The following is a 20,000-nucleotide window of genomic DNA, read 5'->3' on the forward strand; positions in this document are numbered from 1 at the left end:
CCCGAGACCCTGGATGATATTCTAATCAGCTGCCGCGCCACCCTTAAATACGCCATCAAAACAGGTGAGGGGGAGAAGGTCACCTTTAAAGGTTTTTTAATGTGTGCTTTTGATCATGAAGATGTATGTATGGCTGGAGTAGAGGTAGATGGATGGATGATAAATTGATAAATGAATGGATAAATGGTGGATGGATGAATGGATGGATTAGTTTATGGATGGATGGATGGATGGATGGATGGATGGATGGATGGATGGATGGATGGATGGATAAATTGATGGATAAATTGATGGATGGATGGTGGCTGGATGGGTAAATGGATGGATTGAATGTGGATGAATGGATGAATGGATGGATGATGAATGAATGATGGATGCATGGTGGATAGATAAATGGTGGATGGTAGATTGATTAAAGGTGGATAGATGGGTAAATGGATGGATTAAATATGGATGGATGGATGGATGGATGGATGGATGGATGGATGGATGGATGGGTGGATGGATGGATGATGGATGAATGATGGATGCATGGTTGATAGATGAATGGTGGATGGTATATGGATTAAAGGTGGATAGATGGGTAAATGGATGGATTGAATGTGGATGGATGGATGAATGGATGGATGATGGATGAATGATGGATGCATGGTGGATAGATGAATGGTGGATGGTAGATGGATTAAAGGTGGATAGATGGGTAAATGGATGGATTAAATGTGGATGGATGGATAGATGGATAGATGGATTGATGGATGGATGGATGGATGGATGGATGGATGGATGGATGGATGGAGGGAAAAATTAATGGATGGATGATGGCTGGATGATTAATGATTGCATGGTGGATGGTAGATAGATTAGAGGTGGATAGAAGGGTAAATGGATGGATTGATAGATTTATTGCTTTGGTAATTAAATGGTTGGACTGGTTGTGCTTAAAACCATTAGAACATGTTTAGAGACCATTAGCAGTGTATTCATTTCAATTTATTTACATCATATTGACGTATTGATCAATTTACTAATGATTCAGTAAACATCCCTTTCCAATGTTCACTCCAGACTTTTTCCAGGTTGAAGTAGATTAACTAATGCAAACCCAGACTGCTGGCTTAATTCCAAATCATATAATCAATATGCATATTTATTTTCTATTTCACACCATTTCAATAACTTGAAGGAAATTGTTAAAAGCCGCAGACCTGACAATATTATTGGTACCCCTGAACAGTAGGAAATGCACATTATGCTTTTTCAGTTTTTTAGTTAATTTATCTTTCAGCTCTGTATAAGCTTTGATCTTTATGGAGATTTATAGACCTGGATCCATGTGTGGTGGACTTACTCACTAAGGTGGACATTGAGAAGCTGCAGTGTGTCTTGCATGACCTTCAGTAGAAATGTGGCAGTCAGTGAAAAGCAGATTTTAGAAATAAGAAGAACCATGAAGGGATTTGATCATTTCATTTTATTCTCATTGATCTTGTTATTTCTAGCTCACCCCAGGTACTTCAACCAGCTCTCCACCGGACTAGACATGGTCGGCCTCGCTGCAGACTGGCTCACGTCCACCGCCAACACCAACATGTGAGTTCCTACATGATAAAGAACCTTTCTTAGACGTCACCCCTCACCATATTTCATAACTCTCTTATGACGAGGATTCAGAAGAGAAGATTCAAATGGGAATTAAAATCACAGTTTGATTATATATAAACAAAATTTTTTTTTAACATAGTTGGATTCTGGATTCTTATTGGTCAAAACTGAAAGCAGCTTCACAATTCAGTGTTTAATCGTGTTATATTAATCGTTATCTTTTCTATAGCAACATGTTAGGACATACCGTAATTTCCGGACTATAATGCGCACCCATATATAAGCCACTGAATTTTACAAATATTTAAATTTTTTAACATAAATAAGCCGCACCGCAGGTGTCTACACTAATGTACTTTACACAGGCTTTAACTAAAGACACGTTACACACGGAGTAACGGGTGAAATATGTTGCGCTTCCTTTAGGAGCATAGCGGTATTTTGGGAATAGCATGCCAGAAGTGAGCTCTCCCTTCACCCAGACTGTATCTAAACAGTAGCCGACCAAGAAAGTCATTGTTCACTGTCTTCCTCCTTCCTTTCACAATTATTTCTCTCGGGAGTTTATCATTTGGCATCGTCGTGCGTTTAAAAATCACCCGATGGAAGTTTTTTCTCCCTAAGCCGTGCAGCTCAGAACACAGGTGAGGTGTGTTTTTTCGTTTCCGTTCGGAAATTTTATTGGTCTTATGTTATGGGGTTCAGTTTTTTGGCTTGAGGTTTGTGAAACCGGGAAAAACCCAGCAAAAATTCATAAATTAGCCGCTTCGTTGTTTAAGCCGCGGGTTTCAAAACGTGGGAAAAAAGTAGCGGCTTATAGTCCGAAAAATACGGTAATTCATGGCATCCTCAAAAGTCACAGACACACTAAAAGTCCTTTTATAAATTTTTATAGGTGTGGCTAAATTTATTTGTGTATGTATATATATATATATATATATATATATATATATATATATATAAAACATTAAAATCATTGTACAGTATAAATTATGCTAAATGAACAAATTGTTTGTGGAAAAAATACATTCTATATATTAATTAAAAAACTTGTGATGGTATCCATAACATTTTCTACTTCACACTCCATTTTAAAGACTAAAAACATTTTTTTTAATACATTGTTTGTTATAACATCATTCATCATGTTATGTTAAGTCATTACTTTGATGACTTGTGGGTCCAATGACTTTAAAAGTTCTTCTGGTATTAATAAGTCATGGCTGTGATAGGATGGGATGTGTAGTGATGCCATGTGAAGTAATGGGATAGTAAAGGAGCTTTGAGGATGGATTTGGACTGTAGTTAATGTCGACAGTCTGCTATACTGACTCAGGACTACAGTTTACTTCTGATCACTATCACTGCACACCTCAACATTGTTTATATGTAATTAATGGACATTCAGTGCAACCCAGACGAGGATGGTTTTTCCCTGCCCCAGTCAACACCGGCTCGCTCATCAGGGACAAACTTACACTTATAAAGAACATCTTTTTCATTTTTATCACCACATTATCTGTGTAAAGCTGCTTTAAAACAATGTTCATTGTTAAAAGTGTAATACAAATAAAAATGAATTGAATTGAATTGAAAATGTGATGTGGTGTGATTGGATGATGGGATGAGGTGTGAAGTCACTTGATGGAATAGAATGGGATGGGATGGGATGGGATGGGATGAGATAGGATGGGATGTTAGTGATGTCATGTGAAGGAATGAGATAATATGTGATGTGGTGTGACGTGACTGGATAGGATGGGATGGAATGTGGTGTAATGGGATGATGAAATGGGATGGGATTTAATGGGATGATGGGATGGGATGGGATTAAATGGGATGATGGGATGGGATGAGATGGGATGAGATATGATGGGATGTAAAGTGATTTAATGGTATGGGGTGTGAGGTGGTGTGATGAGATGTGATAGAATGGAATAATATGTGGTGGGATCTGAAGTGATTTGATGTGATGGATATGATGGAATGTGGTGGGATGTGATTGGAGATAAAGTGATGTCATGATGTAATAGGATGCAATTTGATGTGAAATGTGATGAAAAGCGGAATCTCAGTGTGTAAGGTGTTAAACTTCTGCTGAGAATGTCCAAATCCCAGTACAACCACATTGTTACTGCTGAGACTTGAACAAGGCTCTTAACCCTTCAACTGCTAATATGTATGAATGTAATAAATCACTGTTTAGGGACATCCACTTCCCTTGTTGTAAATGTGATTTGGTGTGATCTACAGGTTTACTTATGAGGTGGCTCCTGTGTTTGTCCTACTGGAATACGTCACGCTAAAGAAGATGAGAGAGATTATTGGTTGGGAAGATGGTCGTGGAGATGGCATCTTCTCACCAGGTATGATTAAGCTCTTTTACAGATATTGATATAGAATTGTGAGTGTATTGTTGATAAAGCAGCCTTAACATTTCTAACATCGTGCAGAGAAGTTTCTGCATTAGAAGCATTTCCTTATGGTATTAGAACTAGGCCAGGATCTAAGAATAAAATCAAGCTAGATGCTTGATATAGATAACAAAAAAAAGATTAAAAAGTTATTAAAATAAATAAATGGCCAGCCAGTTAGTAGCAGGCTCACCCATCCAGTAAGCTTGATAAACGCTTTCTGCCTCCACGCCGGGGTCTGCCCCTTTTTTTTTTGTGACATTCACTGAGGTGTCCAGGTCTTGGGTGAAGCCGTATTTGGCCCACCTTAAAAAAAAAAAACCAACTACCCAAACACAAACCTGCACCTCCGGCATCATGAGGTGCAAAACGCAGAGCGTTGTGACTCCCACCCCTGCTAGGGATCCTGTGCGATGCTCAAGGCTGAAACCCTGCCCCCTCAATTGAGGAGCTTCAGCCAAAAAGTTAAGGACCATCCAGGGACTCCCCTGGGAAGGGGTGATGTGCACCTCAGTATAGGGTGCTCGCCCCTACTGGTGCCCTCAGGGAGCTGGTCAGTTAACCCTGCCACACTGCCCTTACTGTTTGCGCCTGGTACAGCGGCAGACTTGGATGGTTCGCCACCTCTCAGGAGGCCCCTAGAGCTGCACCGGGGCATAGCTCCGGCTCTAAGCACACCAGAGGTCAGTATTGAGAGACCATGTCCCTTTACAGACTATCTAGCAATCTGCCAAATGTGTCTTGATGGGTCCTGTGAGTCTCATCCGCCCCGGTTCAACAGGGTGTACCCCACCCTGTTGGGGCCTGAGCAGGCTCTGGTCATGAAACATAGGAAGTTCCTGAGATTTGCTTTTGGGGCCGAAGCTTACCAATACCAGGTCCTTCCATTTCATCTTGCCCTCTCACCCCGCACCTTGACAAAGTGTGAATGCGGCACTGAACCCGAGACTTCAGGGCGTCCGCATTCTAGATTATATCAACAATTAGTTGATACTGGCTCAATCGAAACAGCTGGCAGTCCGGCATTGAGATGTCACTTTTGCCTACATGAGGGAGCTGGGGTTAAGGCTTTTGTATGTTTCCAAGGTACACTCGGTCATCCCACGACCTGTTATTCTCCAGGCATTCTTCTACTCCTCCTTTCCAGGCCCCAGACCAGGAAATGCTAAGATACTCTGAGCACTGGACATATACAGCAACAGAATGTCTGTGGAGAAAGTCTGAGCAACTGTTCTCAGCAGAATGGTTTTGAATGCCATTTCCTCCTCCTACGAGTGCTCTGGTTTCTCCGTTCCTTTTGGGGTCAGAGCTCACTCGACCTGGAGTTTCTCTCCAAGACATCTGCAACGCTGCGGGCTGGTCCACCCCACTGACCTTGTCAGGTTTTAGCCTTGAACTTAGTGCCAATCCTGGCCCCTCAGTCCTTCGACCTAGCTATGTCCATTCACACTGGGCAGGGACTGGTTACTCTGGCATGATTGGACTCTCGTTCATAAGGCGTTGTTGACTTGTTCCCTCATGGAACCAGGGTTACATACGTAACCTAGAGATGTTTAGTAGGCTGAAGAGGTTAGACGGTGCTCGTTCTTATAACATGAAATGTTCCATCGGCACAATTTTAGGATTGTGGGCAAGAGTCTGCTGTTCCAATGAGGTCAACAATAATATTGAGTTATCAATAATATCTAGAGTAAAAATGAATATTTAGAGTATTTTGTGTGTGTGTGTGTGTGTGTGTGTGTGTGTGTGTGTTTGTTTTTTTAGGCTGTGCTGGGGTTTACTATGGTCTTTGATTATGATGACTGCTCTCCTAATAACTGATGCTCCCGCTGTCATACATATATACTGTAACATTATATATTACGGTAAAATTTAATTATTGTTAAATTATTAACCAATTACAATATTACAGTTGGTAGGCTAGGAATTGTCTCAACTTATGATGGGGTACCTGTACAGAACTGTAAAAGGACATCTGGCAAATTACATCAGTGTAAATGTGTCATTTTCTATCTGTATATCCTAATAATTCAACATTTTGGATTGAAGTCCCTCTGTGTGAACTACGGTGGCATCAAAAATCCCCTAATTAGATTATGGCGTAGGATGACAGCAATCTCATGGAACTACAAGGATCAAAATCATTAGTGGTGATAATAAAATATAAAGCATACATTTAAGAATGTGAGATTATTTTCTGATGAATGTTTCTGAAGATGTTTCACCAGATTTATTGTTAGAAAAACCTTATATGATAAGAAGAACTTTACATGATTAGAAGATCTAATCTAAGATTTATATGATTTGTCATAATGCTGTTTCTTAAGGCTTAAATGACCGAATCTTGAAGAAACTCTATAATGACGGTGTCTGTTACAGACTTTACCCCAAATCTAAGTCTTATACAATACAAGCTTTTGCAGACTCGCAGTGACTCAGTTGTTCGTTGCACTACCACACCTTCAGGACACGCGCTTCTTCGTGTACATCTTCTCGCATCTTGATGGATCATGGTTGAGTCGAGCGTAGGCTTGCAGGGAGCTCAACTTTAAACAAGGACCAAGATTAACATGATGCAATTGAGGGCATTGCAGTCGTTTGTACAGGCAAACAGAAGAGCTTACAAGCCTGCGTCCATCGTGTGGACACTAATGTAATGCAAACAACATTTCACGCTCTGTTTCCCTAATCGCTGTAGTGCTACAGGACGTCGTTAATATGTAAGACTCGCTCTTAGCATGACAACCATAAGCCATGGAGAATCGTGCAGTCGGTTAGGAGGGTGACCGGGTGCAGGCTTGTTTTTGAAATGCTTCATCTTCCTGCAGGTGGCGCCATTTCCAACATGTACGCCATGTTGCTGGCTCGCTACAAGATGTTTCCTGAAGTCAAAGAAAAAGGGATGTCATCAGTGCCCAAGCTGGTGGCCTTCACATCTGAGCATGTAGGGCTATTTTATCCTGTCTTTTCAATTATTTCTGTTGTTATTTTGAGCATTCAGAGCATCAGGTTGAGCTGCTGATTTATTTTCATACTGCATGCACTTGCTAGTGTTTTTCACACCAGTGTAATGGAGGACAGCTCTATTTTGTGTAATGGTCTCTATAATCTGAGTTACACCACTTTATTAGCTCTCTCTTTATTAGTACTGCTGTGAAATGTCACAGAAAAAACTTCTCTTGATCTTTAGTTCAGCAGATACTTTAACATTAAGAGCACTTTGCTAAGACACTTATTACATGCAGACAGTGTTTCAATCAATACACAAATATATTTGTTTCTGATGAGAATGATCTCAGGAGAATAACCAGACAAGTTAGCTATGGTAATTCAAATAGCTACTCTTTAAAACCGTGGTGAGCTGAAAAGCAGAATGTATTCAGTTAGCTAGATGAAGAAGCTAATGTTTTTTTTAAACTACAGATCATTAGCTCATATAATCATTATATATATATATATATATATATATATATATATATATATATTTATTTCCCAGATTTAATTGAACTGATTTTTTTGTTTATTTTAGTGTATTTTATTGTATTTTTTATTGTATATTTTTTTTATTATATTATATTTTGTATACTTTTTTATTCATTAAATTCTATCATATTTCTATTTTCTTATCATTTAAATACACTGAAATGTGTTTCTGTTCTATACTATGCTTTTTTTAATCATTCTGTTTTTACATTTTTATGTATTGTTTTGTTCTTTCATCATTGTATTCTATACCATATTTCTATTCTATTCTATTCTATCTAAAAATTCTATACTTAAAATAAATTCAGTTGTCAGTTTGTTTATTTAAATATTTTTTTTATTTGATCATATTCTATACATTAAATATTTTTCTTTTCATTTCTTTTAGTTTCTATTTTCCTCTTCTTTTCTGGTGTATTTTTCTTTCATTCGACTGATAATTGCCTTTTTTTATAATTCTATTCTATTCTCGCTAAAATTTGTTTTTGTTCTTTTCTATTCTACGAATTCATAATTTTTTTTTCCGTGTTTTATTTTTTATATTCTACACACAATATAGGTTATTTCTATTCTATTCTGTTTTATTCTATTCCATTCGTTCATTGTTTAATCATTCCATTTTATAATATTTTGTCATTTCTTTCTTACATAATTGTACACTTTTTTTTTGTTTTTGTTGTCAGTCTTTTTAATTGTATTCTGTTTTATAGTTTCTTGCAATCATCATTGAATTCTATTGTTATACAGGCTCTTTTTATTGACTTTCTTTCTTTTTTTTCTTTCTTTCTTTCTTTCAATTTTTTTCTTACTTACTGAATCAAAAATTTGCTTTATTCTTTCCTTTTTCTTGACTTGTGGTACCCACCTTTTGTAGTCTCTAAAGCTCTGTTGCTCTCTAATAACAGAGAAGCTCAATTTCAATACAAATAACATTTCTCCTTTCATTTGCTTAAGTTGGTCATTTCATTTATTTTAGCTCAGTCCTGGCCCAAAGGCGAAGTTAAATCCATCTTACTTTTGACTGAAATACTCTGTTCTTCATTTCAGAGTCATTTCTCCATCAAGAAGGGAGCTGCAGCTCTTGGAATAGGAACAGAGAGTGTGATATGTATCAAAGCTGATGAGAGGTGAGTCTGGATATTCCATAATGCTGTGTTTGTGTGTATGGCTGGAGAACTGAGGAACACACACTCGCACATGCAGTAATGACAATCACACATGGATCCAACCGTAAAGTGGTGCTTTTGTCTCTGACAGAGGAAAACTGATCCCTTCTGACCTAGAGAGGAGGATAGTGGAGGCCAAGCAGAAGGTAATGAAAGTCTGACACGCACAAACAAACACACACACACACACTTTCAATCAAACACACACACTCACACACCCATAACAAATGTATAAATCTGATTAATCAGTTTGCACTTTGTCTGACCTTTACAGCTCTTTTCTTTTATTCTATTCTCTTCTATTCAGTTCAAATCAATCATATTCATTATTCATTATTATTATCAATATTAGTATTACTTCATTTTATCTCATTTTATTTTTTCTTCCTTAATTATTAGCCTTCCTTTTTTTTATTATATTTTCTTTAATGTTCTCTATTTTCTAGCTGTGTAATATTCTGATCTGTTCTGATCTTTTCTTAGGGTTATGTACCATTCTTTGTAAGCGCTACAGCTGGAACTACAGTGTATGGAGCATTTGATCCTCTGATCGCAATCTCAGACATCTGTAAGAAGTATAACATTTGGATGCATGTGGATGTGAGTACAAAGCTGATGTGGGGAAATGTAAGATCATGTAATGACTTTTTTGTGGTAGGATGATTATGTGATGATTGTGCACTGACAGTGATTGTGAGTTGATGTGGTAATTGTGTGATGATGGGGTGAGTGTGATTATGTGATGACATTCTGATGTGAGATCATAAATATAATAAAATATATAACATTTTTATAAAATTAGAAATATAATAAAATATATAAAATGGCTCCTTGGTTAAATAATATATAAAATAATATTTTATATTATTTTATAAAAAATAAAATTGAATAAATCAAATTATTGTAATGTACTTTTTATTATATTGATTCAATTAAGTATATACATTTTTACAAATTAAATTGATAGAATAAAATTAAATACATTTTTATTAAAATTTTTATTATCACATTTGTTAGACTCCGGTTCCCTGGTGGTCTAGTTTTTTTTACATTTGTTAGATTTGTGTAATAAAGATCTAGCACTAGCATTAGCCACTAGCCACTTTCTAGCGTTTTCATGCATGTGCAAAACAAATCGTATTTCCAGTGCGGAGTGAGTAGCCACAGTGACACTGCGCTCACTCTGGTTTCTTTTTTATACCCCTGGCATTGTTGTGTGCTTTCAAGTTTAATAATAAATTTTTTTTTAAATGTAAAAACAAACTTGCAGTCCGCCATTTAATATGTTCCTGAAGAAACTCAGATTTTAACTCTGTTCCGCACATATAAAGGATTGCATTCGGTACGTGTTCTCAGTACACCAAAAGCCCTGTACCGGAAATTCTTAATACGAATACATGTACTGTTACATTAAATCAAAATAAAAAAAAATAAATAAATATACAGTATATATATATATATATATATATATATATATATATATATATATATATATATATATATATATATATATATATATATATATATATATATACGTATTAATGTATAAATACATATATTAATGTCTTCAGCCTCCAAAGTATAGAACACACACACTCACACACACACACACACACACACACACACACACACACACGCACACACACACACACACACACACACACACACACACACACACACACACACACACACACACACACATAATAAGAGTAATAGCTAGTAATTTGTAGCTATCAAATTCAATTATTCCTTTCAGGTGATTAATTTATAACGTTTATTTGACCTCAAATTAAACATTCAAGTAATAGAACATCTTTATCTGTAATAATAATTGTCAAATTGATTATACATATATTTTATTTATTTTTTATTTTAATCTGTGTGTATGTGTGTGTGTGTGTGTACATATATGTAAATATATGTATTATAATTCTCAATTTTCCCGTTATTTATTTTTGAAATTGTTGCTTCTCCGTCAGTGTACATGATCAAATGCTGCTTTTTAAAATAAATAATTTTCTTTATTACAAATAAAGATGTTCTTTTACTTCAACGTTTAGTTTAAGGTGAAATGAACATTATAAATGACTCCTCTGAAAGGAATAATTGAATTTAATAGCTACAAATTACTAGCTATTACTCCTATTGTGTGTGTGTGTGCGTGTGTGCGTGTGTGCGCGTGTGTGTGTGTGTGTGTGTGTGTGTGTGTGTGTGTGTGTGTGTGTGTGTGTGTGTTCTATACTCTGGAGGCTGAAGACATTAATAGCAATGGTTATTTTTAGCCTGTGGCCATTTCAGCAATTGTGACTGACACACACACACACACACACACACACACACACACACACACACACACACACACACACACAGTCATGGCTTTACATTAGCCATGTGATGTGATCATTTATCAGTCTTTTATGGGGAATTTCTTTTACATTGTCATTAAATAATTTTTATATATTCTTTAACTTTTTCAAATTCCAAAAATAATTTTCATCGTTCATGCTTGTAACACATTACAGTCAGCACAAATCATCAGATTGTGCCAGTTATATATTTTGTATATTAGAGACTCTTAAATTATTTCTGTCTGAACGTGCGAGAAGTAAAATATCTGAACCCTCATATCTTATACATTTTCCATTCAAAACCATGAATATTGTATTTTCACAAAAATATCTCAGAAAATTCTTCAAAAACAAATTCTTTGCAAAATTCTAATTATTGCCAGTCATCTTCCACACTCATTCAGTTGGTCTGGATTTTTAGACGTTCTTGATATAAAATATTGTATATTTGTAATCGAGCTCCCAAACTCTATAGCAGGTTCACCTGGAAAAGTCGGATAAATGCAGTATATGGACAAAAGTATTAGGATTTGCACTTCCACATTTCTCTCCTTAAGACCATACCTACCCATCACCTCCTCATCACCTTTGTTCCCTTCACCTACATACCCATTAAAGTCTGCCCCAATCACCAATCATTCATTCCTTCTACCACTTCATCTAATTCACTCCAGAATTTTTCTTTCTCCTCCCTCTCCTCACCTCCACTACACTCTTACTGTACTCTATCCTGAAGATAGAGTACAGTAATACTGTTTGACTCAGTGCTGTAATAGGGCCACCAGCGCAACCAATGGGAACTGTGAGATATATACATATATATATATATATATATATATATATATATATATATATATATATATATATATATATATATATATATATATATATATATATATATATGCACATTTTGTAATACTAGGCAGCCGTGGTTTGTACTGAAACACTCCAGAGCTGTGGGCAGGCAGTCAAATGCACGCTGTGACCTTCAGCACATTTGGGAGTTAAGTTGTTCTCTGTGTTTAACAGAGTCTTGTTATCCATGTGCTGGAGTGTGTTAACCTCCTGGGTTTTGTCTGCAGGGTGCCTGGGGAGGGAGTCTGCTCATGTCCCGGAAACACCGATGGAAACTCAATGGAGTTGAAAGGTCAGCTCTGCATTCACTGCTTACAACAAACACTATAAATCATCAACACAATTCCTGTACACACAAAGTGTAATAACATTATTTACCACTGAGCAGAAAATGTCGAACCATTATTTATTTCTTACTAAACCATTTGCTAATATATACACACCTTCACGGAGGGGAAGTGTGTTACTTTTATTATGTACAGGAACTAGAAACTTTACGTCTAGCTGTTAAAGAATACAATCGTGACATTGCTATTTTTTTATCAATTGTAATGCAGGGAAAATTGCTAATAATAAACTAAATGAAAATTAAAAAAATTGGGATATGCAGTTGCTGGAAAATCTCAATAATAATAATAATAACAATAATAATCGTTATTATTATTATTATTATTATTATTATTATTATTATTATTATTATTTTTTTTTTTTTTTTTTTTTTTTTTTTTTTTAAGCAAAGGACCATTGTGAGAAATTATTGTTGATCAACATTTTTGTTAAAAAAAATTCAATGTAAAATAACAGTTAAAATAAATGAATAAATAAATAAAACATTAATAAAATATAATAAATTAGGGCCCATTGGGTGATATTATTATAACCTTTTGATGAAAAACAAATATGAAAAAAAAGATACTAATCAAATTGTATACAAGAATAAAATTAAATAGTAAAAGAAAATAAAAAGAAATAAAAGAAAATTAAAATAATTAATATTAAATAATAATAATATCCATCCATCCATCCATCCATCCATCCATCTTCTCCCGCTTATCCGATGCCGGGTCGCGGGGGCAGCAGTCTAAGCAAAGATGCCCAGACTTCCCTCTCCCTAGACACTTCTTCCAGCTCTTCCGGGGGGACACCAAGGCGTTCCCAGGCCAGCCGGGAGACATAGTCTCTCCAGCGTGTCCTAGGTCTTCCCCGGGGTCTCCTCCCAGTGGGACGCGCCCGGAACACCTTCCCAGGAAGGCGTCCAGGAGGCATCCGGAACAGATGCCCGAGCCACCTCAGCTGACCCCTCTCGATGTGGAGGAGCAGCGGATCTACTCCGAGCTCCTTTCGAGTGACTAAGCTTTTCACCCTATCTCTAAGGGATCGCCCAGCCACCCTGCGGAGGAAGCACATTTCGGCCGCCTGTATCCGGGATCTTGTCCTTTCGGTCATGACCCAGAGCTCATGACCATAGGTGAGAGTAGGAACTTAGATTGACCGGTAAATCGAAAGTTTCGCCTTGCGGCTCAGCTCCTTCTTCACCACGACAGACCGGTACATCGACCGCATTACTGCAGAAGCTGCACCGATCCGTCTGTCAATCTCCCGTTCCACCCTTCCCTCACTCGTGAACAAAACCCCAAGATACTTAAACTCCTCCACTTGCGGCAGGAACTCCCCACCAACCTGAAGTGGGCAAGCCACCCTTTTCCGACTGAGGACCATGGCCTCGGATTTGGAGGTGCTGATTCTCATCCCAGCCGCTTCACACTCGGCTGCAAACCGTCCCAGTGCATGCTGAAGGTCCTGGTCTGATGAAGCCAACACGACAACATCATCTGCAAAGAGCAAAGACGAAATCGTGTCGTCACCAAACCGGACACCCTCCGACCCCTGGCTGCGCCTAGAAATTCTGTCCATAAAAATTATGAACAGAACCGGTGACAAAGGGCAGCCCTGCCGGAGTCCAACATGCACCGGGAACAAGTCTGACTTACTGCCGGCAATGCGAACCAAGCTCCTGCTTCGGTCATACAGGGACCGGACAGCCCTTAGTAAAGGGCCCCCGACCCCTTACTCCCGGAGCACCCTCCACAGGCCGCCGCGAGGGACACAGTCGAATGCCTTTTCCAAATCCACAAAGCACATGTGGACTGGTTGGGCAAACTCCCATGAACCCTCCAGCACCCTGTAGAGGGTATAGAGCTGGTCCAGTGTTCCACGGCCTGGACGAAAACCACATTGTTCCTCCTGAATCCGAGGTTCTACTATCGGCCGTATTCTCCTCTCCAGTACCCTGGCATAGACTTTCCCAGGTAGGCTGAGAAGTGTGATCCCCCTATAGTTGGAACACACCCTCCGGTCCCCCTTCTTAAAAAGAGGGACCACCACCCCGGTCTGCCATTCCAGAGGCACTGTCCCCGACCGCCACGCGATGCTGCAGAGGCGTGTCAGCCAAGACAGCCCCACAACATCCAGAGACTTGAGGTACTCAGGGCGGATCTCATCCACCCCCGGTGCCCTGCCACCGAGGAGTTTCTTTACTACCTCGGTGACTTCAGCTTGGGTGATGGACGAGTCCGCCTCTGAGCCCTCAGCCTCTGCTTCCTCAATGGAAGACGTGACGGCGGGATTGAGGAGATCCTCGAAGTATTCCTTCCACCGTCCAACGACATCCCCAGTTGAGGTCAACAGCTCCCCACCTCTACTGTAAACAGCATTGGTGGGGCACTGCTTTCCCCTCCTGAGGCGCCGGACGGTTTGCCAGAATCTCTTCGAGGCCAGCCGATAGTCCTTCTCCATGGCCTCACCGAGCTCCTCCCAGGCCCGAGTTTTTGCCTCGATAACCACCCGGGCTGCAGTTCGCTTGGCCTGCCGGTACCCGTCAGCTGCCTCAGGAGTCCCACAAGCCAACCAGGCCAGGTAGGACTCCTTCTTCAGCTTGACGGCATCCCTTACTTCCGGTTTCCACCACCGGGTTCGGGGATTGCCGCCTCGACAGGCACCGGAGACCTTACTGCCACAGCTCCGAGCGGCCGCTTCGACAATGGAGGTGGAGAACATGGTCCACTCGGACTCAATATCTCCGGCCTCCCTCGGGATCTGGTCAAAGCTCCGCCGGAGGTGGGAGTTGAAGATCTCTCTGACAGGAGGCTCGGCCAAACGTTCCCAGCAGACCCTCACAGTACGCTTGGGTCTGCCGAGTCTGTCCAGCTTCCTCCCCCGCCATCGGATCCAACTCACCACCAGGTGGTGATCAGTTGACAGCTCCGCCCCTCTCTTTACCCGAGTGTCCAAGACATACGGCCGCAGGTCAGATGAAACGACCACAAAGTCGATCATCGACCTGCGGCCTAGGGTGTCCTGGTGCCACGTGTACTGATGGACACCCTTATGCTTGAACATGGTGTTCGTTATGGACAAACTGTAACTAGCACAGAAGTCCAATAACTGAACACCGCTCGGGTTCAGATCAGGGGGGCCGTTCCTCCCAATCACGCCCCTCCAGGTGTCACTGTCGCTGCCCACGTGTGCATTGAAGTCTCCTAGTAGAACGACGGAGTCCCCAGTCGGAGCACTGTCCAGCACCCCTCCCAGAGACCCCAAGAAGGCCGGGTACTCTATACTGCCGTTTGGCCCGTAGGCACAGACGACAGTGAGAGACCTATCCCCGACCCGTAGGCGCAGGGAAACGACCCTCTCGTTCACCGGGGTAAACTCCAACACATGGCGGCTGAGCTGGGGGGCTATAAGCAAACCCACACCAGCCCGACGCCTTTCACCATGGGCAGCTCCAGAGTTGTAAAGAGTCCATCCTCTCTCGAGGAGTGTGGTTCCAGAGCCCAGGCCGTGCGTAGAGGTGATCCCGACTATCTCTAGTCGGAACCTCTCAACCTCACGCACAATCTCAGGCTCCTTCCCCGCCAGCGAGGTGACATTCCACGTCCCTAGAGCTAGCTTCCGTGTCCAGGGATCGGGTTGTCGAGGCCTCCACCTTCAACTGCTGCCCGATCCTCTTAGCACCGGCCCCTTACGGTCCCTCCTGCAGGTGGTGAGCCCACTGGAAGGCGGCCCCACGTCGCTCCTTCGGGCTGAGCCCGGCCGGACCCTGTGGGGGAAGGCCCGGCCACCAGGCGCTCGCATACGAGCCCCAACCCCGGGCCTGGCTCCAGGGTGGGGCCCCGGCTGCGCCATACCGGGCGACGTCACGGTCCCTGATGTAGTATCTCTCATAAGGGGTTTTGAACCGCTCTTAGTCTGACCCGTCGCCCAGGACCTGTTTGCCTTGGGAGACCCTACCAGGGGCATATAGCCCCGGACAACATAGCTCCTAGGGTCATTCGAGTACTCAAACCCCTCCACCACGTTAAGGTGGCAGTTCAAGGAGAGGTAATAATAATATTTTTTTTATTATTTATTATTATTGTTATTATTATTATTACATCAGTAGCTCAGAGCCTATTGTGTAATATTATTGTTGGTTTGATATAAATTGTACATTTGGATTTTCCCTCCTAGATGATCATGACAGTGTTAATGATTGCTTTGATATTCTGCTGCTTTTAAACACGATTGGATTAGACATTAGCGTTATCTTTATAGCGCTAACATGTCTGGAATAAATCTACATCGATGCAGTCTCAAGCCTCAGGGAGAAATCTGACTTTATTTGATGTCAAATGCTTGATGTGGGTTTTTCTCCTGCTGAGACGTCAGTGCCTGCGGCCGAGCCGTTGTGTTTAACCTCCATGACTTTCAGGAGAAACAAAAGCAGTGTATAATTCAAATCATGTGACGAGAAAACATTTACTGTAAGCATGTGTGCTGGACCTTACTGTAACACTAACCCTACTGCTCACACCACTTTATATATTTTATAGGTTTACTTGATCTTTCTCAAAACTCCAAAAATATATATTACAATATATAACATATAAAATCTTTTTAGTGGATAATGATGTCTAATATAATGATGTCAAGTACTGCAAAATCAGCTACAAAATAGAAAAATGTAATCAATCCACAGATAAATACATTTTATTCAGTTGCATTTGTCAGATCAGAAAACAACAAAAACATTTATTAACACTGTCCATTAGGTTTTGCATGTGATGAAAGCGAGACGAATGCAAATGCAAAATGATTTAATAAAGCACCCTCGTACAATACAAACCCAATGAAACTGAACACAAACCTGGAACATGGAACATGGGTACAAAAACGATCAGTAACAAACATTTTTATTTATGTTTTAACAAACATTCATATTATTATTATTATTATTATTATTATTATTATTATTATTATTATTATTAATAATAATAAATTAAAATTCTATTCAAAAATAAAATTATATTATTATTTTTATTATTATTATTATTATTATTATTATTATTATTAATAAATTAAAATTCTATTCAAAAATAAAATTATATTATTATTATTTTTATTATTATTATTATTATTATTATTATTATTATTATTATTATTATTATTATTATTACAACAACAACAACAATAATCATTATTTAATTTATCTATTTGTTTATTTGTTGTTGTTTTTTAAATCTCAAATCCATTTTCCACATCTGGGAAAATTTTGGAAAACAAAACGTTGTCCCATATGCATTCCCATTAATTCAATCATGTTTATATTCCAAAAAAGGTGCACATTAAGTTCTACTTTTTAAAATGAATACAATTTTTACTCCCCTAATTTATTTATTGAACACTGGAACCTCACAGAAGTGTCTGTAACTGGATTGGTGTAGCAGTGAAGGGAGTCAGACTTTGCTAAATAGATCTGATGGATGAAGACCTTCCTCTAATTCCGAGTCAGAGTTCAGTCTGATTGTATGCTTAGTCTCCAATCTAGTGAACCAGTGTTGATTTATTCATTGATAGACTTCAAAGCCCTTCTGTACATTGCACTGGTTTGGGGCATCTGGTAAATACAGTAAAAGTGAGAATGGAACGGTATTAAGTGTACACTTGTTTCAGTATTTTGCGCTGTGCACTCACAGAGCAAACTCCATGACCTGGAACCCACATAAGATGATGGCGGTGCCGCTGCAGTGCTCGGCGCTGCTGGTCAGAGAGGAGGTGAGGAGTCATCACAGCATCATAGAGCATCGTTACAGCATCATAGAGCATCATTACAGCATCATAGGGCATCATTACAGCATCATAGGGCATCATTACAGCATCATAGAGCATCATTACAGCATCATAGGGCATCATTACAGCATCATAGAGCATCATTACAGCATCATAGGGCATCATTACAGCATCATAGAGCATCATTACAGCATCATAGGGCATCATTACAGCATCATAGAGCATCATTACAGCATCATAGAGCATCATTACAGCATCATAGAGCATCATTACAGCATCATAGGGCATCATTACAGCATCATAGAGCATCATTACAGCATCATAGGGCATCATTACAGCATCATAGAGCATCATTACAGCATCATAGGGCATCATTACAGCATCATAGAGCATCATTACAGCATCATAGAGCATCATTACAGCATCATAGGGCATCATTACAGCATCATAGGGCATCATTACAGCATCATAGAGCATCATTACAGCATCATAGGGCATCATTACAGCATCATAGAGCATCATTACAGCATCATAGGGCATCATTACAGCATCATAGAGCATCATTACAGCATCATAGGGCATCATTACAGCATCATAGAGCATCATTACAGCATCATAGGGCATCATTACAGCATCATAGAGCATCATTACAGCATCATAGAGCATCATTACAGCATCATAGAGCATCATTACAGCATCATAGGGCATCATTACAGCATCATAGAGCATCATTACAGCATCATAGAGCATCATTACAGCATCATAGGGCATCATTACAGCATCATAGAGCATCATTACAGCATCATAGAGCATCATTACAGCATTGTACAGCATCATCACTGGCATCTCTGCCTATAACATTGTGTTGTTGTTTGTGTTACAGGGTCTAATGCAGAGCTGTAACCAGATGCAGGCGTGTTACCTGTTCCAGCAGGACAAACAGTACGACCTGAGCTACGACACCGGGGACAAGGCGCTGCAGTGTGGACGCCACGTGGACATCTTCAAGCTCTGGCTCATGTGGCGAGCCAAGGTACAGATCTAAACCCAGACTGAAGCAGGGAGACAATTCAATACACACTATTAAGTTTAAATGAAGGGAAAATGACAATTTATTCATCTTCTTTTTTATTCGTTTAACCACACAAAGTGTAGGACATCACAATCTCAATACCAAATATGTTCAAGTGATCATATGATCAAATCCTAACCTGCAAGTCAAAGTGACATTATATGTCATCATTTATTTTTCCATTTTCAAATCAATAAACAATTGTGTACACAATTACACGAACCCTGTAACCTTCTCAACATTCACAATAAGTAGCAGGACGGCTTTGAACTCACGGTGAATTCTGTTCCACACCGTGTTCAAATGACCTGATCTACATTACATTCTACATGTAACATGGTAGAATAAACTGCAGTCCTCATATTCAGAGAACAAATAACTTATAACATACAACTAAATTATAATCCCTCAGAGGAACATACAGACATCTCTATTCTCTCATTAGCATACTGCAACCTGATTTGCTCTCATCTGATGCAACTCTTTATGACGCAATAATGCTGTTATACAGGATGAGCGTCAATCAGAGAGAGCGATACTGAGAACTGCTGTGTGGAACCCCATTTACCTCACTGAGGGTTCCACAGAGAACCTGTTCATCACATCTACATTACTGAAATAACCTCCTTACTATTTTCTATTTATTTAACTTCTTTCTTTCTTTCTTTCTTTCTTTCTTTCTTTCTTTCTTTCTTTCTTTCTTTCTTTCTTTCTTTCTTTCTTTCTTTTATTTGACGTCTTTCTTTCTTTCTTTCTTTCTTTCTTTCTTTCTTTCTTTCTTTCTTTCTTTCTTTCTTTCTTTCTTTCTTTTTTTCTTTCTTTTATTTGACGTCTTTCTTTCTTTCTTTCTTTCTTTCTTTTTTTCTTGCTTTCTCTGCTTTCTTTCTTTCGTTCTTTCGTTCTTTTCGTTCTTTCTTTTCTTTTTCTTTTCTTCTGTCTTTCCATTTAT

General features: G+C 39.4%; 1 protein-coding gene across 2 annotated transcripts in view; it reads left to right on the forward strand.

Annotated features, from left to right (window-relative positions):
- gad2 (glutamate decarboxylase 2) overlaps positions 1-20,000 on the forward strand; it is a 28,514-nt gene that overhangs the window by 3,420 nt on the left and 5,094 nt on the right. For both annotated transcript variants that reach the window (XR_014534347.1, XM_083546621.1), the window contains exons 4-13: positions 1-64; positions 1,500-1,590; positions 3,856-3,968; positions 6,845-6,960; positions 8,547-8,626; positions 8,757-8,811; positions 9,149-9,265; positions 12,096-12,160; positions 17,886-17,964; positions 18,863-19,012. The exon at positions 1-64 is cut by the window's left edge and continues 170 nt beyond it. Coding sequence is in view for 1 of the 2 variants with exons in the window: in XM_083546621.1 (XP_083402747.1) it covers positions 1-64; positions 1,500-1,590; positions 3,856-3,968; positions 6,845-6,960; positions 8,547-8,626; positions 8,757-8,811; positions 9,149-9,265; positions 12,096-12,160; positions 17,886-17,964; positions 18,863-19,012 (930 nt within the window). In the remaining variant the exon portion in view is untranslated. The remainder of the gene's footprint in view (positions 65-1,499; positions 1,591-3,855; positions 3,969-6,844; positions 6,961-8,546; positions 8,627-8,756; positions 8,812-9,148; positions 9,266-12,095; positions 12,161-17,885; positions 17,965-18,862; positions 19,013-20,000) is intronic.

This window comes from Silurus aristotelis (assembly GCF_946808225.1).
Source record: "Silurus aristotelis genome assembly, chromosome: 1".
NCBI lineage: Eukaryota > Metazoa > Chordata > Actinopteri > Siluriformes > Siluridae > Silurus > Silurus aristotelis.